General features: G+C 52.9%; 1 protein-coding gene across 1 annotated transcript in view; it reads left to right on the top strand.

Moving 5' to 3' along the window:
- The window catches only part of DNAH9 (dynein axonemal heavy chain 9), a 314,812-nt gene that overhangs the window by 267,978 nt on the left and 23,906 nt on the right, over positions 1-22,928 (top strand). Inside the window, exons 62-67 of the mRNA XM_059380821.1 lie at positions 1,543-1,670; positions 4,270-4,497; positions 8,740-8,931; positions 9,940-10,131; positions 12,015-12,185; positions 17,177-17,359. Of these exons, the coding sequence (XP_059236804.1) occupies positions 1,543-1,670; positions 4,270-4,497; positions 8,740-8,931; positions 9,940-10,131; positions 12,015-12,185; positions 17,177-17,359 (1,094 nt within the window). The remainder of the gene's footprint in view (positions 1-1,542; positions 1,671-4,269; positions 4,498-8,739; positions 8,932-9,939; positions 10,132-12,014; positions 12,186-17,176; positions 17,360-22,928) is intronic.

Here is a 22,928-nt window from a genome sequence, read left to right as displayed (position 1 = left end):
TGAGGGGCTTCCTGGTGATGGTGCAGGGAGCCCTGAGAGCCTCAGAGTTGCCGGTGGAAGGACCCTGCAAGTTTGCCCCAGCTCATCATGGGGCCGGCATGTTCGGTCCTTGCAAGTCCCTTCAACGCTTCCCCTTCTCAACTTCTCCACATCAGCCTCATCACCACACCTCAAGCCTAAACTAACCCACGCTGAGCCCCCCGGTGCATGCCAGCCTCTGCCCCAATGGGTCCCTGCAGTCCGTGGTTTGCAAACTGATCTTCAGCGAGAACCTCTTCTCCTATATCTCCCTGACAAACAAAAGAAATCGGCTCTTCTGTGAGTAGGAACCTCACGGAGGCTGTCTGATAATCCCGGCACCTTTTATCCTGGTACTTTCTCTGGAATAAGTTGTTTATATTGCCGGTTCCAAAGCTGACATCAGATCTATTGCCAGCAAGGATTTATGGTTTAATAAGGGTGTTTCTCGGGCTCATCTCAGTTGAACCTCTAATAACTCTTCCTTGCTGCAGAAAGTCATCATCCTTCATCTCGCACAGACTTGGGAAGGAGACTCTATACCTTTTCTTAGCGTTTAAAAGAAATATCCAGTATTGACAGTTTTGTTTAAATTTTCTTGCAGAAAATATCGAATTGCATTTTTCATTTCAGTTCCCCTGAAACGAAATGTTTAAGGACACATTTTTTAATCTTCTTTCTGTCTTTCTATTTCTTCTCTTTTCTCTCGCGTACTTTATCTTCCTAGAAGAAAATTGCTCCGTAATTCCTGCGTGGCCGTAGATACACTTTTATGATCCTCTGTCTGAAGAATATTATGTAATTTCTCTAAACTTTATTGTACGGGGCTAATCGCTGACATCCCAGCAGAAGTGGTCCTCGCTGCTGAGGCTGGCTGCGTTGTGTGAAGTTTCTCCTGGGCCGGCAGAACACGCAGTGAGATGGCTGTGATGTGTGTCCCTGTAACAGCCGCCCTTCCCAGGACACAGAGCATCTCCACCTGCCCAGCCAAGCCCTTTCTTGTCCTGCCTTTTGCTCCTCTTTGCTCTCACTCATGCAAAGGGAGGAGACAAGACATTCCTCCGTGTTGAGGAACAGCAGAGGAGGCTAATACGGAGTAAAGACCAGGAAGCCAGAACTACCTGAGTCTTACACCAACCAGGCATCCCACCCCGTGGAGGTCCAGGGAAAATGCATAGCCTGGAAGCCATTTCAGGCTCTAGGGCAGCAGACCAATGCCTGGTGTTCCAGCGAAGCCACACTGAAGGGCGTCATCACCTCAATCCACCCTTGGGGACTCAGTGAGGGTGGAGGGGTAGGGGTTGATGCCCGACAAGTGCTTCCTGTTGTTTGGGAACAGAGAGCGGGAAGAGGTATCCCTCAGCCCGCAGCACGCTCCTGAGAGGAAGAGGGGAAGGGTATGAGCGTTCAGGCACGCCTGGGTTCGAGCAGTGGTACGGCCATGGGCCTCTCCTCGTGACCACAGGACAACAACAAAGATGGCGGACATGAGCGAAAATAAGGACAACCCCACACCCCTTTCAGGCAGAAAGCTCGGCTACACCTTCAACAACAGGAACTTCCACAACGTGTCTTTGGGGCAAGGACAGGAGGTGGTGGCTGAGGCGGCGCTGGACCTGGCTGCCAAGAAAGGTCACTGGGTTATCTTGCAGGTATGACCCCTGTGCCCTGTTCAGGGTCATTCTTGGCCCCACCGCTGTCTGGAGCTCACAGGGCAATCTCTGGGCTCCTCCGTCCTCTCCGCCTCTCTCCCCTGCCTTTCCTTCCACACCCTTGCCCATCTCACTGTCTGATCCTCTCTCCGTCCCTCCTCTGGGGTCCTCCCCACCGCTCCCCACGACTCCTTGTCCCCTGCCTCTCACAGCCCCGTGGCCCCCTAACTTCCTGTTTGGGGCCTCCTCGGGGAGTAGGTATCCAGCTGAAGACCGTGGGAATGGGGTCTGGTAGGGGAACCTCTTCCCAGATGTATCCCAGAACTTTCCACCACTCCGCCCTTCTGCTGTACCCCATGTTCTGTGTTCTCGGTTACCCGCGTGACCACGACAGCACACATGTAACTGGAGCTCTGCCTCTGTAGCCGGAGCTCATGCCGGCGGGCGCCCGTCTGGGATGCCTCCTGCTGCTCACTTCACCGAACTCCCAAGACATAAGGGCCGCCCCTCTCCTGTCGCCACCTGTCCCCTCATCCCTGGCTTATGCACCTTGCCGGGGAGCTGGGGCTGGGCCAGAGCTCTACTGGGGTGCCCTGGCTGAGCTGAAGGGACTTACCTGACGACCGTGCCCTTCACTACATTCCCTTAAGGAGACACCTGCTCCTTAATCCCCTTGGCGCCCAGCGCCGAGGGCAGACAGAGGCAACACTCTCCGAAAGCCTGCTCGGTGACAGACTCGAGGAAGAGATCAGTGCAAGGGAAAATAAACAAACAAGAAAGGTCACCCCCATCCCGTCCTTGCTCTGAGTCCCTAGAACTTCTGTCTCCTGACCCCTCACTGCGTCACCACTGGCCACAGCGAGAACCCAGAGTTGGGGGGCTTCGTCCTTCCTTTCCCTGGGGCTCTTTGTCCAGAACCTCAAGAGAACAGACAGTGACAGCTTGGGATCCCACTTCCTCCCTCACAGGCTGGCAGGATGAGACCCCATCCTGGGCCCTTATCCTTCAGGGACCCACCCAGCCACACGGACGGCCGAGAGCCTTTCCTCCCTTGGCACAGAGCCACCCCAGAACGGCTTGCATCTGCTGATGTCCTTTCCTGAGAGCTCTCCCAACTTAAATTCGGGAACTGGAATTCCTGCAGGAGGAGTGGAGGGCCTGGCTAAGGTGGCCCTGGCTTTCCCAGGCAGCGCCTTGGAGCCTCGGCTCCAACACAGGGTTACAAATGAATTCCTTAACAAACACTCGTTTCGGCAGCTGCTCCTCACACTTATGTAGTGGTTACGGCACACAAAGCCCTTTCAAACCCATTAACTTTGGTCCTTTGCAGCAAGTCTGTGAAAGAAGTAGGGCCAATATTCTTGTTCTTTCTCCTTTTATAGAAAAGAAAGCAGTGCCCAGAGACCAGCTGCTGGGGCCAAGTGCCGTGCTCCATGCCGATCCGTATATTTAAGGCTCTGTGGGCAGGCTTCCTCCAGTATTTCTGGAGTTTTCTCTCCATCATAATGGAACCTGCCACAAAGGAGCCATCCTGCCTACGTCCTGGATTCTGCAAAGTAGTGCTGAGAAACAAGTGTAGGTTCAGACAGACAGATAGACAGATAGACAGACAGGAATCACATGGGGCAGGGGAGAGAAGGCGCAGATGAAGAAGCCCGGCTTGGAGTAGGAAGCCTTCCCAGCGTGTGAGCAGCAATGCCTCCCTGTGTTTTAGGAAGATAAGTTTGGCAACAATTAGCAGAATGGCTGGGAGAGAGGGAGAGAGGACACAAGAAAGCTAGCTAGAAGTTTAAATCAGTGCTTTTCACATTTTAACACGCATACAAATCACGGCAGGATCTGATTGAAATGCACTGATTCGGGAAATCTGGGTAGGGTCGGAGAGTCTGCATTTCTAGACGGCTCCTAGGGAAGGCAACACTCCAAGTCCATGGGCCCCGCTTCTGAGTTATCAAGGGTTCAAATCCTCCATGTCAGAGGTGGGGGTCGAGATTTGGAGCGTCTGGACCGTGTGTTCCAGTCTCCCAATGTAGCCCAGCACCTTCAGCTCTGCCCGGATCTTAGTAGAAATGCAAATGCTCGGGCCTGCCCTAGACCCAAGGATCTTGTTTTTTGTTTTGTTTTTGTTTCTTTAAAAGATTTATTTATTTGACAGAGATCACAAGTAGGCAGAGAGGCAGGCAGAGAGAGAGGAAAGGAAGCAGGCTCCCCGCTGAGCAGACAGCCCAGTGCAGGGCTCAATCCCAGGACCCTGAGACCATGATCCAAGCCTGATCCAAGCCAAAGGCAGAGGCTTTAACCCACTGAGCCACCCAGGAGCCCCAAGGATCTTGTTTTTGAGAAGGCCTGCAGGGAATCCCTGTGCAGCATCAGGTTTGAGCCCAGTGTGCTGGAGAGACTTGGGAGATCAAGAGAATAGGGTTCAGTTGCCAGAGACGGCCAGGTCCCATCACTGGGAACCCAAGACACCTGCTGCCATGAGCTTTATTTGAAGGCCAGCCCCCTGCCCCACACTGCTGCCTTCCTGAAACCGTCTGCCGCTAACAAAACTAAGCAGATACCTGCGTGGGGTGGGTGGGGGGGTCTTCCTTCCCACTAGAACATCCACCTGGTGGCCAAGTGGCTCGGCACCCTAGAGGAGAAGCTGGCAGAGCACGCGGAGAACAGCCACCCGGACCTCAGGGTCTTCATCAGCGCAGAGCCCGCGCCCTCCCCGGAGGGCCACGTCATCCCTCAGGGCATCCTGGAGAACGCCATCAAGATCACCAACGAGCCTCCCACAGGCATGCATGCCAACCTGCACAAGGCCCTGGACAAATTTTCTCAGGTACCGCCCGGGGCCGGGGGGGGGGGGGGGGGGGCGGGGCGGACGGGCCGCGCCCCTCACCATGAGTCCGACCTGCGTCCCAGAGCATCCAGCTGCCAGGAGGGCAGGAAGTGGGGGGACGGGCTGTGGAGCTGTGTGTCCGCTCTGGGACGGACCTCCCAGTGCCCGCGGAGTACAGCCCGGCTCTCAGTTCCCCAGTACACTGCGGGTGGGGAAAGGGAGCCAAGCTTGGGAGTCTGTCTTTGGCGAGAGGCGTGGGCGAACTCTGCGCAGGTCTCCCTGCTAAGGAGATAACCCTCGAAGGAGAGGGCGTGTGGCTGTACATCTAAGGGACGTGCTACGCCGACCACATGCTTACTGGCTGAGCACGCTGGGGACGGGTGCGCATGTTCCCACGAGAACACCTGCCATCATCAGGCATCCCGAGCGTCCACGTCACATAACCTGGGTGTCAGATGGGGGATCTGGCCTTAGGACGTCACCATGTGGTAGACTCTCACAGCGTGGTCCCCGGAGCAGCAGAAGCTGCTGGGAACCTGGTAGAAATGCAAATTCTCAGACTCTCCACCTACCCCCCCCCCACCTCCTGCATCAGAAACTCCTGGGGTGAGGGCCCAGGAACCTGCATTCTAGCAAGCCTCCAGCGGATTCCAGGGCGAAACTGAGAGGATCAGGACAGAAATTTCAGACGTAGGCCACCGCGTACTAGAACCTTCCTTTAGCGGGAGTCTGAGACTTGTGTTGCAGAGCGTGGATTTAAAGGCACAGGGGTCCGTGGGCTACTGACTTAGTATGTGAGGGTGACTTGTGAAGTCTGCGGCTCAGGCTTTCTGCACCGTCTCAGGAAGGCGTCCTGTCTTGCTGCCTCTTCCTGGGAGAGCTCCCGCTACCTGGGAAGTGGAATCCACAAAGATGTGAGAGCCAGGAGATCCGGGGCTATGGAGCCACCTCGAAGTCCATCCGTCACCCCGGGCCTTGGTGGAGTCCAAGGAAGGGTTCTAGGATCTGTCCTCTCAGACGTTGCCTTCTAACAGCCCCCTGCAGACCTCTGGCTCCACAGACCCCACACTCACAGACTCACCCCCAGTCCCAGAGCGGTCCCCTCGGGAACCTGAAGGAGGACTCTTGTTACTAACCCAACGTAAACCACCAGGACTAGGGGCCTGCTGGGGTCTGGTCTGACTGAAACTTGACGGCTATATGGTAGTCAGGATCTGAGGAGATTTCCTTGAGCGTGTGAGATCCCCCATCGCTTGGAGATCATGCAGCCCCGCTTGGAGGGGAAAGCTTCCAAGGAGAAGCAAAATGTGGCCAGCCCCCTTTCTCACTCCCTTTCCCACCCCAACTCCAGAACCCACTCACAGTCTGGAACAGGGAGAGGGGGAACATTACCAGGAGATTCGAGATCTCTTTGTTTGACGTTTTATTAAGAAACCCCTGCTTGTTGCAACAGAATAGAAAATAGGATGCTGTCTCGTTCATGGGTCTTTTCTTCCCTATCCTTTAAGTGCTTTTTTTTTTTTTTTCTCCTTAAATAAGCCTTCACTAAATTCCTAAGTACTCCATACCAATGGTCAGAACTTCTAAATTTTCCACATTTCATATTTCATGTAGGAGAAATGTAACTTTCTTAAGTCTGAAACCTACAGCCTTCTGTCCAGGAGGCAGTGTCTGGTTCCAAGCAAAACCATTTTTTCTAGAATAAATGAAACAAGATGGGATCAGGAGGGAGACAAACCAGAAGAGACTCTTAATCTCACAAAACAAACTGAGGGTTGCTGGGGGGAGGGGGGTTGGGAGAGGGTGGTTGGTTACGGACATTGGGGAAGGGTATGTGATATGGTGAGTGCTGTGAAGTGTGTAAACTTGGTGACTCACAGACCTGTACCCTTGGGCCTAATAATACATTATATGTTTATTTAAAAAAAAAAAAAAAAGTTGAGCTAAATATAAAAACAAAACAAAACAAAATTCTTTCTGCCCCTAAAAGTGTCTGGTTGCCTAACAGTGTGAACACACATCACACCACTGAAATGGACACTTAGAAATGGTTGACACGATAAATTGTATGTTGTGTACTCTACCAGGAATTTTTTTTTTTTTTTTTTTTTGGATTCATAACTGAAAAGTAAAAGGCACTGGGAGGCAGTTAGCTAACTCTCTTGAAGGACACACAGACCCCTCTCTGACCTTTCGCCTCGAGGGTCTTGGAAAGATCCAGGGAGAAGGGTCAGAAGGTGTCTCAGATGCTGAGCCTCCTAGTAATTAACATTACAATATTGTGCCTCAGTGGGACCATCACCATCTATGAAGGCCTTCTGGCTTCACCTCTCAGCCTCTCCCCAGACCCTCGTTCTTGGACCCACGTCCCATCGGGGCTACCACGGAAATAAATCCCAAAGGATGTAGGCTTTTCCTGGTTTTTCAGGCCCTCCCACCGTTGGGCTTTGGGCCATTTATAGCCATCTTCGGGAACTCATTCTGAGAAAGAGAGAGAGATGTGGGATACAGCCGTTGCTCACAGGTGTTTTCAGTGTTCCATCCTGCTTTTATTAAGTGCCCCAAAACAGAGGCCCGGTTACCACCCCGTATTCACTCTGTTCCTTCAGAGCCCTATTTTAGTCATTTAAGGGACAAATGACAGAACTGAGCTCTTGGATCCCTGCTGACCCTGCTGTTGGGGACGGTCATTCTCTTCTGATTTTGTTGGAGTGTGCCACCGTCAACCAGGACTCTTGTCTTTGTGCTTCGAGTCCTTTTTTAGCAGAGCCCAGCGCCTGCGTGACTCAGTCGGTGAAGCGGCTGCCTTCGGCTCAGGTCACCATCCCAGGGTCCTGGGATCCAGTCCCACATCAGGCTCCCCGCTCAGCAGGAGCCTGCTTCTCCCTCTGCCTCTGTCCATCCCTCCCCCCACCCCGACTCATGCTCACTCACTCTCTCTCCTTTCTCTCTCCCGCTCAAATAAATACATAAAACCTTAAAAATAAAAAAATAAAGTATTTCCTCATTTAAAAAAAAAAGTAACAAAGGAAGCACCCTATATCCAGAAGGCAGTTAAGGTCTTGCTCGCATAGGCAGTGACTTGTCCTTCTGTGCCACCTCTGACCTTTCCTAGCCATAGCGTTGTGACCAATATGGTACCCAGCAAAGGCACAGGGGGGCCGCCACATGTCCAGGGAGAGATAGGGACTGTCCTGGGCTCATCATGGAAGAGTCAGAGTTAGTAGAAGCTGAACTGGTCCTGTCTCTTCTGCTTCCGCCCAGGTGAGCGAAGTCTAAGGACCAGTCCTCGGACCAAACAGCAGGACTCAACCCAGTCCGGTTGGCACAAGCTTTGGAAGCGTCCCTTGTAGGCTCTGCCTGCATCTTGCTCCTTCCTCATTACAAAGGGTCTCACTTAGCGGAAATTCTTGTTCATTCCAGGCAATGCAAGGACTCTTGTCCATGCACGCCTTCAAGACGCACACTTCCCCCGCCGGCCACACCATCACCACCGACCCCCTTAAAATCCGCCAAGCACAATCCCATTGCCTTCCTCTGCACTGTCTCTCCCTTTCTATTTCTTCCTTCTGTCCCTTCTTTATTCCCCTCTTCATGAGCCTCACCCCCCCCCCCAACCATCTTACGCACGGCAGGCAGGACCCCTCTGCGCTCCTGTTCCCGCAGCCGCGTGGCTGGTCCCCCCTGCTTAAGTTTAGGGGAGCAGGTGGTATGGCGAAGGGCATGGGGTTCCTCTTTGTCTCGTGGCTCCGATTCCCTTCCTCCCCCTCGGTCGCACCGGCCGTGACCACACCTGCTCTGGTTCCACTGTGGGCAAGAAGAGCGGACAGGAAGGGGAGAAATCTGAGATGTTGCTATAGGAGTCCCTGCCCAAAGTGTCACTCCCATGTCACACACGACCCTCATGACCCATGACCCCGTTTGCCATCAGCTATGCTGGGGGACTTAACAGGTACGTCCAGGGATGCAGACGTCAGTTGCAAACCAAACCCTGTAAGAACCTGAATCTAAAACCTTAACTCAGATTCTAAACTAGAGCCCAGCCCCTCCCCAAGGTCCCTTCGGACCCTAAGCCCGCGCCCACCCGCAGTGCAATCTGTAGTCGCACTGTAGCTCCATACCTAACCAGGATCTACAGGAAGACTTTCCAGTGCCAACTTCCATCCGCCATAACCCACGCGCTGGTCCGCGCTGCGCAACAGCAGATCTGTGCTAACGTTGGAGGCCACACCTCCCTTGCAGGACACGCTGGAGATGTGCTCCCGGGAGACGGAGTTTAAGAGCATCCTTTTTGCTCTCTGTTACTTTCACGGGGTGGTGGCAGAGAGACGGAAGTTCGGGCCACAGGGATGGAATCGTTCCTACCCCTTCAACACCGGGGACCTCACCATCTCTGTGAACGTGCTCTACAACTTCCTGGAGGCCAACGCAAAGGTATAGAGTCTCTGGCCAGTGCCGCGGGGTGGGGGACAGGGGCGGGGCCACCCCTCAGAAGGGTGAGGCAGTCGGCACAGGGAGAAAGAGCACGCGGTGTGAATGGTCTACACCCAATCCGAGTACAGGAAGGCCAGCAGCGTGAGGCCGAGAAGGGCACCACGGTGAGGTTAGGGCTCAGAAAGCTCAGGAAACCAAACCAGTGACTCATGCCTGGTGTGAATGAGTCCCTTGAGTCTGTGTCCCAGGACCCACCAGACCATGCCCACCTGATACCTGTTCCTGGTTGAATTAGCCAACACAGAACTTTTCTCTTCTCTGTTGTGTCCAATTCACAGAAAACTTCTACTAACAGCCCATGCCCTTCCACAGAAGGTCATGTTGAGACCATCCAGGCTTTTGTTGTTCACAGACCAAACATAGCATCAGCAAGGCCCCCTCCGCTTGCAGGTGGGAAACGTGAATCAGGCCCAGACGCCCCAAGCCATCGCTCAGCTTCCAGCTCCGGGGCCCTGGGAAGCTCCACTCCAGACACCCCCTCTTCATTCTCTGCACGGACACAAGGCTTTCCCCACATGGTTCCCCAACTGACATCACTATCTTAACTTCGCCTGCTCCATTTCAGTCACTTTGAACTTGGGAGGAGACCATAAATGAATATGCTGAGAAGTGGTATGAAATTAGGAACGTTCCCTGGTCTTTACTTTGTCCCGTGTGCTGTTTGCCATGGGAGGGACTTGCAGGTGGAGCCTGACTTCCTGGCCACCGTTAATGACCATGAAAGAGGGAAGGCATATACGCCAGGGGGTTGGCACCTTGCCTCTCCTCACTCTCAGATGTAAGTAAGTTTTCAAGCATTTACCGAGCTCCCCGGGGTGCTGTGGCTGTGCAGGCGCAGACAGCATTGCTCCTTGTCTTGAAAATCATCCCGTCTTGTGGCTTACACTCTGCCCACACGCAAGGGCAGCCCCGATGTCTGTGTGGAGCCCTTTCTTCCCCGTCTCCCAGGTCCCCTATGATGATCTGCGCTACCTCTTTGGAGAGATCATGTACGGAGGCCACATCACAGATGACTGGGACAGGAGACTCTGCAGGACATATTTGGAGGAATTCATCAGGCCAGAAATGCTAGAAGGAGACCTGTCTCTGGCACCGGGTTTCCCGCTCCCGGGCAACATGGATCTCGTTGGCTACCATCAGGTAAGGCTCTGCTCACATGGGACCTGGGGCTTCCTTCAAGTCTGTCCTGTAGGACCAGGGACATTCACACAGGACCAGGGAAGAAAGACCTGTAGAACAGAGCTTATATGGAGTGTGGTGCTCAGCCCCAAGTTTGCCCTGTTTGATCTGAGAGGTAGAATTCCCAGCCTCCAATTAGCAATACAATAGATCTTTCTATTGTTGATGTTTGGTTCAATAACCCTATTCATTACTCTTCTCTACAAATAACATCTGGGGCATTCATTTGATTGTTTTCATCCGGGATATTGACAGAGCCATTAGGAGCAAAACTCCAGGTTAAGGACTTAGCCAACTCTGAGTAAGTTTATGTTAGTGATTCCAAGTGTCTTCAGAGGGCCCCGACCTGCGTGGGCCCCGACCTGCGTGGGCAGATCACTCACCCCTCCTGTTCTTTGTTAGCTGCTGTAAACACAGGCCCCTGCGTGCACACATTCCCAGGGAGCTCTTCTGGGCTGTCACTTTGAGTTCTCCCTTGGCTATGACCACAGCTATTTTTAAAGTGACCATCTTTGCCTATTAAGCCTGCCATGGAAGATATGTTAAAGGATAATTAAATTTAAAAAAAAAAAAAAGCCAAAAATAACTCTGAATACCGGCTTTAAGGGAAATACCAGTCACAGAAACATGAATACAAACTTTAAAGAGAAAGTTTTGAATTCATAGAATTTAAACAGAAGGGGGCCTGGCTGGCTCAGTCGGAGCAGCGGAGGAGGGGGCAACTCTTGCTCTTGGGGTCATGAGTTCTAGCCCCACGTTGGCTATAGAGATTACTTCAATAAATATTTTTGTTAAAAAACGATAAAATTGGAAAAGATAAACTGCCAAAGTCATTCAAACCAGAAAGACTTGAACCTGTGAAAGGAAATTTCAAACACTAGGACTATTTAAAGAAAAGAAGGAATTTCTAAAAAACTGCTTGACCGGAAGGCAGAGAAAGTTGTGCAAGGGCGCCCCCTAGTGCCCGCGGGGCCGTCCGACAAGAGGCTCGAGCTGGGCAACGGCGGAGTTTGCCGGTTCCGAAAAGACTGAGACGGATTTTCATCTTCTTTACATCTCTCTTTAATCCACCAGCTTATAGGTGGTTGCAGGGCACCGACCAAGAGTTCAGGGGTGTGCTGGGGGCTGAAAGAAACACAAAACTAAACACACGAATTTGCCTTTAAGGAACGAGCCATCTTTTACCTAGACGAGAGGACACAGTAGGAAATCAAAGTCAAATCAGGAGCTCACCCTGAGGGGCCCTTTCTCACGGTAGTGGAGAGAACCGGAGGGCACCCAGAAAACATTCGGAGAAGACAGTAGGGACAGCCGACGGTGGCCCACCGTCACTGAGCACAGGGATGTGTTGTTCGGATGGTACAATTAGAAACTGTTTTAATTCAAGTAATTCTTGCCAGAGGCAGGAATTCCCTGGTTAACAGCAAAACTCGCCTTGTCCCAAGGCCCGATTCTCACTTTTATTTTGCGTGCACAGTTCCATGTTTGAATCTAGGTTTGTCATCTCTGATCAGATCAATGGGGAAGAGAGAGAGGAATTTAAGGGAGAGAAGGCGGGGGCCGCAGGAGGGCTCGAGTAAGATGCAAAGTGGAGTATTTCTCCAGGACTCGGAAGGTGTGCAGAGGGAGGGACAGGTACAGACCTGGGAGCAGGCGGAGCAGGGGAGACTGGAGACAGATCGGGGCCTCTGTGCTTCCTGAAGACGAGAATGCCTGCATGGGCTTGGAAGGTCCCGGCCGGACATGCAGGGACAGAGGGTGTCAGGGCGAGGCTGGCAGCAGCTGGGGGTGGAGGGGGGGGGGCGCATCTGGGCTCCTGTGTCACTTTCAGCCCTGACTTGCAGTACATCGACGACCAGCTGCCTGCCGAGTCGCCCTACCTCTACGGCCTGCACCCCAATGCTGAGATCGGCTTCCTGACCCAGACCTCGGAGAAGCTCTTCCGCACGGTGCTGGAGCTGCAGCCCCGGGACGGTCATGCCGGAGCCGGAGCAGGCGCCACGAGGGAAGAAAAGGTAGGTGGGCAGGGAGGAGGATGGCCAGAGCTCGCCCGGGAGCCCGAGGACGGCCCTCGAGATGCTCCTCCTGCTGGCCGCCTTGGCCCCGGAGACCACGCCTTGCACACCTTCCGCTTGCTTGTGGCCGCATGGCTTGACCCACTGCACTGGTCATCCGGCTTAGTCACCAGAGGCACCTGCCACGGGGCTTGGTTTGCTTCTCTCGTTCACCGAAAGACCATCTCTAGTCCATTTCTCTGCCCAAAAGAAGAAAGGCAGGAACAGCGGTGGGTGTGGGGAGCTAGGAAGGGACCTCATGATTTCCTAATGAGCTGACCCCGTGTGGGGTCAGGGCTGCACTCACGAGAGCCACCCGCACCCCACCAACTAGAGGCTCGCTGGGCGGAGTCACTCGAAAACAAAAATGCCTTCTTTTTGCGTGAACTTGGATCAGGAAGTCTTCCAACACACAGTTGAGGAAGGGCTGCAGGCACGGGACTTGCAGAAACGTCAGGAAGGCAGAAGGGCAGACTGGGGTCAGGTTTGGGGTGAGGTCACACCCCCGGAGGTGATCTGAGTGTTCTGCTCCTGGGGTGCATGCTGTGAGGGCAGAACAGGAAGGAGCTGCAGCGAAACTTCTCCCTGAGCGATGTCCCTCACTCACCCTATTCCGCTCCCTAGTCCTGCCTGGATTCCTTTAACTGGGTTTACGAGGAAAGACTGAAGATCGGGAAGCTGGGTGGTTACTGACTTCTAGGCTCCAGGGATTGATTTTTGGAAAACAACCCACCTCCTAGTGAAGTAGCCGGACTTCTGTTCAGAGGTGTGGAGTGGTACCATGGGGTGGTCCTCAGATCTTAGTACACCCCCGGGCGAGCCCAGGAGCCTGGAGTTGTGCCTCTGGAGTCGGGTTAGGCACAGGAACCTGGTGACCCGGCTGGTGAGCGTCCTTCGAGAAGGCTGCTCTGCGTCACACTGCTCAGCCGACCCCACTATCTGATGGCGTCAGATAGAATCGGAGAAGAAAGGTTATGCCGCCCAGAAGCCAAGCCAGCTGGAATGAAAACTGTTCCAGCCCTAATGCTGAAAAAGGCCAGGGCTACGCAAGGAAAAGACAGGGTTCTCCGGGCAGGGTTCCAAGAAGCTGCCGGTTCGCGGAAGGTCCTCATCCCCCGTGTCCAGCTCCAGGAATGACGTGTGTGTGTGTGTGTGTGTGTGTGTGTTAAGCGCTGGGCTCCCACGTCCTCCTTCACACCGACACAACAGCTCAGCGCAGCCGCAAAGAACAGAGAACATGGAGGTGACCTAGAGGGGCACACGGCGCAGATCTGCTCCCTGCCCACCTCCATCTGAATAACCTGGGACAGGTGTCCCGCTGGGCCTCCAGGCATCAAGGCGGGCAATGGGGGGCAGACACGGCTGCCTCCCACCGTCTTCAGGCCCCGCTTGGATGTTCTTCTGGGGACTCTGTGGGCTCCTCCGATGACCTGAGCTGGAACTGCTGTCCCCAAGTGCCTCTACTCATCAGGGGGTGCCTGGCCACATTAATTTGCCCAACTGCCATCACCGAGTCCCACAGACCAGGAGGCTTGGACAATAAGTGTATTATCCCACCACTCTGGAGGCTGGAAGTCCAAGATCAAGGTGTCAGCAAGGTTGCTTTTCTTCTGAGGCTTCTCTTTTGGCCTGTGGATGGCGGTCTTCTCCTGTGGCCTCGTGAGGCCTCCCCCTTGAGCTCATGGGCCCCTGTTGTGTCTCTCTGTGCATCTGTCCTCTTCCTACGCCAGTCAGATTGAGTAAGGGCCCCTCATAGCCTCATTTTAATTTAATTGCCTCTTTAAGGGCCCTGTCTCCAAACACAGTCACATTCTAAGATACTGGGGCGGGGGGTATCTTAAAACATGTGCTTTAGGGGGACACAATCCAGCCCTGGCTGCAGGGCCTCCCTCAAACCTACACCCTTCCTGTATAGGGGATGAGGAGGTCTGTGTCCCCCACAGGCCCTTGACTACTGGATTTCCCTAGTATTGGACAAGTGGCTTGTCCTGTTGAGGAAAGCGAAACAGGTGCTCTGACTCCTCGTACCACAGCACCTTTCAGATGGCCACAATGAAATATTTTTAAATGAAAACGTAACAAGTACTGAAAGAAAACCTGGTGAATGAGTTTATGATCATACAAAACTTTTTAAAAACAACTCCAAATCGATAACGATTAACAAATCTGGTGACTGGAAAAATTTAAAAGATGTGCAAAGCTTAAAACACCGTGAACGAAGTCAGAGACAAGCTAAGAGCAATTCTGCCACACTCACTGGGAACGGGGCGATCTTGCTAATACACGACGAGTTCTTAGGTGAGGAGGAAGAGAGGACGGAAGAGGGGGACAGAGGGGTACGAAGTCACAGTAGTACGAAGGACCAATGAAAACAGCAGTTCTCAGTGTCACTCCCGACTCCTTGAAGGTACGTGAAATATCATTTTTCACTTAACGGTACAATTTTAAAGGCAACAGTATCCAGTGGTGAGGGTGTCGGGAAACGGGCATTCTCCCTCTGTTGGTGGAGGTTTCACTTCCAGAACAAGAGCTACTAACATTTCAAATGTACGTATTTTTTTTACCCGTAATTCTGTTTCTAGAAAGCCAGCCAGCGGAAACACGCCAAAGTACACAGATTTTACGGTATATATGTATTTATTACAGATTGATCGTAGTGCAAATGAACGGACCAAACAGGCGTCAGAAGGGAAGTAAACAATAAATCGTGGTACACCAAACAGTGACCCAACAGACGTATTATATATTATTCTGTGTGTGCATATAGCACATTCTGTACATCCCAGTACGCACAGAAAATACAGACGGTTTCCTAACAGGCATATCTGTGCGTATCTGTAATCTGTCCAGGATTTATTACAAGGTGAAAAGCAAGTGTAGTGTGACTCACTAGTGACAGACGGACAGAGGGGGAGGGCAGAGGCAGGGGGAGGCTGGAGTGGGCACAGGGAGAGGAAGAGAGGACGGAGAAGTATCATCGGGATGAGACGGACAGAGTTCTGTGCATTGAAGGACGTCTGCGGGGATTAGAAACACAGAGCCGTTAACATTCTCTCTCCCGCCTCAGAGGGAAGAGACGAGATTGTGACAGGATTTTGTTCCTAATATTCTAAGTATCTATAATGCTTCGCTTTTTACGGTAACGGTTTTATTTCTCAAAAAGAAAAAATAAAAAGGCAGAGGAGTTTGCTTGTGGAAAAAAATTAGACCACGTCCCTTGCAGCCGGCTCTTCCCATCGGAAGGCCCTTGGGCGCCCCTCCCTTCCCTAGCAGCTCTCCCTGACCTCAGGCCTGGTCTCCGAATCCTGCTCGCCCCGCTCGGGACAGAAGAGAACTCTGTTTCTCCGAGTTCCGTGTATGTTGGGACCGCGCCTCCAGGCTATCTTTTCGTCTCTGTGTGTGGTGTCCGAGTGGCAGCTCCCGGATATCGGGCTATTTCTTCCAATTCCGCTCCAGCGATAGAAACAGGATATAATTCTGCCAGCAGCAGCCCTCAGGTACTGTTAAAGTTCTGTCCTGGTTTTTGCTGTGGTGGCTCCGGAGAGCCCTTTCTGACAGGGAGAGGAGGCTTTACTTTCCTTTTCTAGACATCAGCTCTTTTCCGAGAGACAGTATTGTGTGTTAACAACACGAGGCAAAGTGAATATTAATAATCCCTCTGTAGCTCTGCACAACTTCCAGACGCTGCCACATCCATCAGTTCCCTCGATTTGATCTCTGCATCAGCCCTGGGAGCTGGGGGAGAGGCGCGGGGGAAGAAAGATGCTCTTGGAAATCTTTAGATTAAAAAAAAAAAAAAAGGAGGCCCAGCTGACTTGCTCACACTCACGTGGGTGATACCTAACAGAACGGTACTAACTCAGCCAAGGGTCTTTGGCTGCAAGCAACAGAGACAAATTTAGCTGAAACAGGCAAGAAATGAGCTCACTGTGTCAAAGGAACCAACCCAAGAAAGGACAGAAACCCAACGGCTCCAGGGCCTCAGGGAGAAAGAAGAGCATCCTTTCTGGGCCCTCGGGTCAGTGGCTCTGGACACAACCTGTCCCTGAATCTCAGACTCGAGATGCACATTTTTCCCGCTCCTGGGCATGAGGAGCTGGCTGGCCTCCTTAGACTGCGGGAGGCTCGGACTCGTGACGGCACCCCAGGACCGTGGGGAGGAGGGGGTCTCACAAGCCGTCACAGGAGATGATGAACAACGCCCACCCCAGCAGGTGCCCAGGAGCCCCGCTCTCGTGACCCGGGCAGGGCTGGCTTCCTCTCGCTGGCGCCCTCCCTCCCCCCGGCCACATGTTCTATTATGTCTGCACTCGTTCCATTTTTCTCTCTCTGCTGACAGACCTCCTGGGCTTACTCATTTACTGCAAAATGGCAGACTCAGCCTCTACGTGCCTGCCCCGGGATAACCCAGGATCTCCGTGCTTCGGTTCCAGTCTTCCGGGAGAGACACCCCGGGGGTTCCAGCTCTCTTGGTCTAATTAGCTGACAGTCTGTGGTGAAAGGAACCGTGGGGCTGGGAGGAGGCCTCCGTGACAGATGGGGCTGCTTCGCCCAGGACCGGAGGACAGAAAGTGCAGTGAGGCCTCAGGGAAACAGAGAGAATGGGGAGCCCGAGCACACACATCCATTCATCCCTCCGCTTGTTGCTCCAGCTTCATGGGGCGACCCCCCCAACGCGACCCCGAGTCTTTCCAGTTCGATCCCCACCGCGAAGTGCCAGCCCCTGGGTTTCCCCAAATCCCGACTCTCGGAAAGCCACACTCAAACGGGATGTCTGTTCTCTTAGCTGCTCAGCCCACGGTCGGTTCCCACGGCCTGAGCCGGCTGACCTGAGCAGGCAGGAGTACAGTCCTGGGACGGCCGACAGGCATCTTGACCAGCGGTTCACAGGGGACCGGAGTCCTGGGGGGTTAGAAGCCCTTCTTAACCCCATGTTTCCCATCGCGGGGCAGGTCAAGGCCCTCCTGGAAGAAATCCAGGAGCGAATGACGGACGAGTTTAACATGGCAGAGCTGCTGGCCAAAGTGGAGGAGCGCAGCCCCTACATCGTGGTCGCCTTCCAGGAGTGTGAGCGGATGAATGTCCTCACCCGCGAGATCCGGCGCTCACTGACGGAGCTGGACCTTGGCTTGAAGGTAAGGGGTGGGGTTCTGGTGGGAAAGGGCACAGCCAGAGGACACAGCCAGACGCCCAGAGGAGAGGAAGAGAGGGTGCCGGGACCTGCGAGCTAGAGAGCTGTCCTGTAGCAATCCGAATGCCTGGGACGGCGTCCCTCCCAGAAACCAGGGTCTGGCTGGGCTGCAGAGGCTCCAAGACCAAAGTTCTATGACGAGCGAAGCTGTAGTGAAGTCAGAACGTGCTAGACTGGCCGGTCAGCGCACGGGAGCTGCCTGAGGAGGAAGCAAGAGGAGGTTTTGACAGCCTGGTGTCTTCTGCTGACATAGTGGCTTTCGTCGGGGGCAAAGGAGCACTGGATAGGAGAGGTTCTAGAACGAGGTGGCCCCGGGGTCACCCGAGCCCCTACACTTCTTTGCTGTGTGGCCTTAAAGTGGCCTGGATCTCGCTGGGCCTCCGCCTCTCCACCTGTAACACAGGAACGATGGTCCTACTTCATAAGGCTTTGGGAAGGAGGAAATAAATTCATTTACATCGAGTGTTTAGAACAGTCCCTGGTGGGTAGTAAGTACCCCCAAAGTATCAGCTGATAATTATTATCGAGCCACCAGGGGCAAGAACTGTCTTTGACAACATCGAGGTTGTAGGAAAGACCCAAGACCCCGCACAAACTCTGCGTGAGTCTGTTTCTGTCCCCAGCGCCTCACGGAAGTTTCCTCGATGTGCCAGGAGGGAACCAGGTCCGGGGCCTGGCTATGCGGACCGCGCCCCTCCATGACAGCTACACGGGGGTCCTGCTGCCTCTCAGGAGCTGAGGAAGGGGCTGTCGTCAGCATACGCGGGCGCGTTCGTGAACAGAACTGGGCCCAGACAGAGGGGAGGGGAGAACCCCGTTTTGTAGCTCGGATGTACGCACGAGGAACAACTGTGTTCTGTCACAAGTGGTTCCCTAGAAACTGTGAAACAAGGCTGCGAATTCTGCATTAGTGGGCCTTTTTTTTTTTTTTTAAATCTGGTCATTCCCTCCTCGTCCCCAGTGCAGGCGGAGGGAAGCAAGGAAAAAGGAAGGACAGGCTGAAAGGGAGGCTGAAGACAGTAGCTGGTGACGTTCCCGAATTACATACCAGCTTGTAACCAAACGAAATGCAACATTCCATAGGACGATCTCGAAGGTGAAGGAGGACTTGGCGGGTCACGCGATGCAGCCCCATTACTGCGGCACGCGGGGGTCTATAGTAGGGACTCGGGGAGGTCTGCGGCCACCCCAGCTTATAGGGTCCGTGCAGTTGGGCACAGTCTGTTTACCCATCCGCCTTCCAGCTCGCTCATTTTTTCTTCCAAGAGCTGCGGCCGTGGTCCGGTGTCAGGAATCACAGACTATGCCTGGGCGGAGAGGAAGGGGATGGGCAAAGAGGTTTCTCTTTGCTCTCAGTCTAGTTCAGGCAAAGCGGACCGATGAGCTACCCGGGCAGGTCTAAGCACTCCCCACTGGAGGGTGCCGGAGACCGAGAGGGGGGGGGTCTTCCTCTGCAGAAGGTCGGCCTCGGAAGAATGAGCAGGCAGGCAGGTCACAACAGAAGGCACACAGAGAGATGCGGGAAGAGAAAGGAAGAGAGAAGGCTGTGGCATCGGGGGAGGGGCCAGCAGAGAAAGGGAGACTACAATGGGTGGGGCCAAGGAGAAGAACCTTCCAGAGGAGCCGACAGAGGTGCCCTCACCCTGCTCTACGAGTCCCCTGCTCTCGCCAGAGCAGAGGTTCCACGAAGGTGAGTCAATGTGGTGACAGGCCGTCAGGACACCTCGGGTGGCCTTTTTCTCCTGGTCCCTCTGGGAGCTAGAGAAGAGATATTTTTAAATGCCGTCACCTAAACCCAGTCTCGCGGCCTGGTTGTCGGACCCCCTGGGGGATTTCTCACAGTATATGTCCCAGCTCCCCCGCTGCAGCCGGGGCCAGGAAACCTGTACTCTGAAGCAGCGGCGAGGTGATTCTGGTGACGGGTCATTTGTGGAACACAGTGTTAAGATGAGCACATGGAGGAGAAAGATGGGGGAAGGGGCGGGCGAGGAGAAGGGCAGCAGAGGTCAGGGAAGGGAGAGTTCTTAAGTCTAGGGGTCCACGGGAGGGCCCCACAGCGCGCTGTCTGATGTGGCAGCAGCGAGCGTTCCTGGCTTCCCAGCCAGCCACTGTGGGACATTCGGCTGGCTCTGCTGACCGGCTCACCTGGCAGGGGGCAGAGGGGACATTCGGACTGAGAGTCTCCTGAACAGTCACTTTTTTAAAAAATTAACGTATAATGTATTATTAGCCCCAGGGGTATAGGTGTGTGAATCGCCAGGTTTACACACTTCACAGCACTCATCATAGCACATACAGTCCCCAGTGTCCATAACCCCACCACCCTCTCCCTCCCCCTGGCAACCCTCAGTTTGTTCTGTAAGATTAAGAGTTGAACAGTCAGTTTCAAGTTCTGGGAGTGGGTCAGCTGGCACACAGGAGGACAGAGGGCCACTCACGCTGCCCAGCACATCAGATGGGGCATCAAAATTAGGAGATTAATTAAATTAATTAAATCATGAAGTCAGTACTCCTAGCATTTATGATAAACTTGTATTTGTAACCATTCATAATTGGTTGGATGGGAAACCATAAGGCTACCAGCCAAAAAGTATCAGCTGAACTGGGAGGCATAGTATGCTAAGCCCAAGGGCTGTAGAGGCTTTGAGCCACAAAAGTGGTGTAGGCACTGAAAAGAGGTCAGTTACCACAACTATGTTCCCACAGAGAGGAACTGCCTTGGAAACTCACCACAGTAAGACATCTAGCTCTGAGCCTTACACAGTGAAAACAGGTTCTGCAAGTAGTCCGAGCTGACTGGTCAAAGGTACTGACTCCCCATAACTAAATGCACAAAAGCCTGATGTACAAAATTCCTAAAGGCCAATTTCTTTCTTTATATCAACTAGGTATAACTTCCAAAGGGCCATATTCTGATCCCAGTGGACCCAGAAAGTCCTCTGCCTAAGGACAAAAATTCTACAAGAAGCTAAATTCCTAGACCTTCACTGTCTACAGGAGCAGCCAATGATAGGTTAGCACTTAAAATGTGACTAGTCCAAATTGAGATGTTCTGTAAGCGTAAGTTAAACACCATGTTTAGGAAAGAGACTAGGAAGACGGTGGAGTAGAAGGACCCCAAGCTCATCTCCCTCACAGATACAGCTAGGCAACACATCAGTGTAACTAACCAGAAAACGACCCCAAAACTGGCAGAACAGACTCCACAACTAAAGGTAAAGAGGCCACAGCAAAGAGGGTGGGAATGGTGAAGACACAGTGGGGAGCTAAAGCAGCCATGGCCGTCCACAGGAGGGAGGCAGCCACGGAAACAGGGAAGGGGGAGAAACAGACCATCACACTAAGGAGCCCTCACACCTGGCTTTGGAAACCAGAGAGGCCAAATTACAGGAGTTCCTATGACCAGTGTGACTTAAACCCTGGGATTTTACAAATCACCAGGCTCAGCTCTGGGAGAGCCAGAGGCCAAGAGGAAATGCAGTCCCCACCCTAAGGAGGGGGCACAGCACACAAACAGCCTACAGATAGACTATAGAAGCAGCAGGTTGAAATATGCCTAGGGCACAGGGGAGGGAGAGTCAGTTACGATCTCAGAGCAAGTCTGGAGAGTCTGGAGAGGCAGAGATGCTAGGGAGACTCCTGCAGGAACAAAGGGGCTGCCAGGTACCACTTCCCTTCTCCCGCCTCCAGCGAAACCACACTGCTGCCTATGGGAACCAGCGTGGGCACGTTCACTACCTGACGTGCTTGCGCTACACCCCACTGCCTCCAGCCTGAGGGCGTGGGTTCCCTCCTCCAGAAGACCAGTGCAAACCTTTCTAAGACCACGTCTCCCACAACCCACACACGTTGCAGATCTACCCCTCCAACCTAGCCGGCCCGTCCCCAGGGCAGCAGCGGGTCCCCTCCTACAGAGAGCCGATGCATAAACCTCGCCAACGCTTCACACCCACACACATTGCAGACCACCCCCCCCCCCAACACTCTCCAGGCCAGAGCCCATCCAAAGAGGTGCCTCAAAGCTAGCACAGTGATATCCAAGGGAAACCCCATCTGGCTGTGAGCGGATCTTCCAGCAGGAACTCTGCAGGCCAGAAGGCAGTGGCGCGATATATTCAAAGTGCTGAAAGGAAAAAATCTGCAGCCAAGAACGCCCTCATCAGCAAGGCTGTCATTCAAAATAGAAGGAGACAGTTTTCCAGACAAAAAAGGAATTCGTCACCACTAAACCAGCCTTACCAAAAATGTTCAAGGGGACTCTCTGAGTAGAAAGGAAGGACCATAAGCAGGAATAAGAAAAGGAGGAAGCAAAATGGCAGTAAAATTAACTATACTTATAAAAATCATTCAAGGGATTCACAAGATAAAAGGATATAAAGCATGGCACCACATACCTAAAATATGGAGGAAGAAGGAGTAAAACTTTAGTGCTTCCAGATTTCATACTTAAGCAACCATTAATTTCCTATAGACTGCTATATGCAGAAGATGTAAACTTGAGTCAAAACCCTGTAACAAATATGCACAAAATAGAGAGGAATCCAAACAGATAACTAAAGCAAGCCAACTTACTGTGAGAGAGCAAAGGAAGAAAGGAATGAAGAAGAAATATGAATACAATCGTGAAGCATTAACAAAATGGCAGTAAGTACATACATACCTATGAATAATTCTTCAGTTGTAAATGGACGAAATCCTCCCGACAAAAGACACTGAGCTCCAGAATGAATAAGGAAATTAGACCCATCTGCTTGCTGCCTACCAGAGGCTCATTTCAGACCTAAAGACACATGCAGACTGAAAATGAAGGGATGGAGACGCATTTATCCGGGGAAATGGGTGTGAAAAGAAAGGTGGGGTAGCAATACTGACGTTAGACAAATCAGACTCTGAAGGGACAAAGAGGGCCGCTTAATAATCATAAAGGGACGATCCAACAGGAAGATACAACAATAATAAATATTTTTTAAAGATTTTATTTATTAGCGAGGGAGTGAACGAGCCCACAGCAGGGGAAGAGGGAGAGGGAGAAGCAGGATCCCCACTGAGCAGGGAGCCTGATGCGGGGACCCTGAGATCACGTCCTGAGCTGAAGGCCAATGCTTAACTGAGCCACCCAGGCGCCCCAACAATTGTAAATATGCACTCAACATGGGGGGGACCCAAATACTTAAAACGGTTAATAATAATCAGTAGCGGGACGCCTGGGTGGCTCAGTTGGTTAAGCAGCTGCCTTCGGCTCAGGTCATGATCCCGGCGTCCTGGGATCGAGTCCCACATCGGGCTCCTTGCTCGGCAGGGAGCCTGCTTCTCCCTCTGTCTCTGCCTGCCATTCTGTCTGCCTGTGCTTGCTCTCCCCCCTCCCCTCTCTCTGATAAATAAAATAAATAAATAAATAAATAATAATAATAATAATCAGTAGTAATAAAATAATAGTAGGGGCCTTTAACTCCCCACTTCCATCAACGGAGAGATCATCCAAACAGAAAGTCAACAAGGAAACAGTGGCTTTG

Source organism: Mustela nigripes, chromosome 16 (genome assembly GCF_022355385.1).
Source record: "Mustela nigripes isolate SB6536 chromosome 16, MUSNIG.SB6536, whole genome shotgun sequence".
In the NCBI taxonomy this organism is placed as follows: Eukaryota; Metazoa; Chordata; class Mammalia; order Carnivora; family Mustelidae; genus Mustela; species Mustela nigripes.
This window is presented reverse-complemented; position numbering and strand designations above follow the sequence as displayed.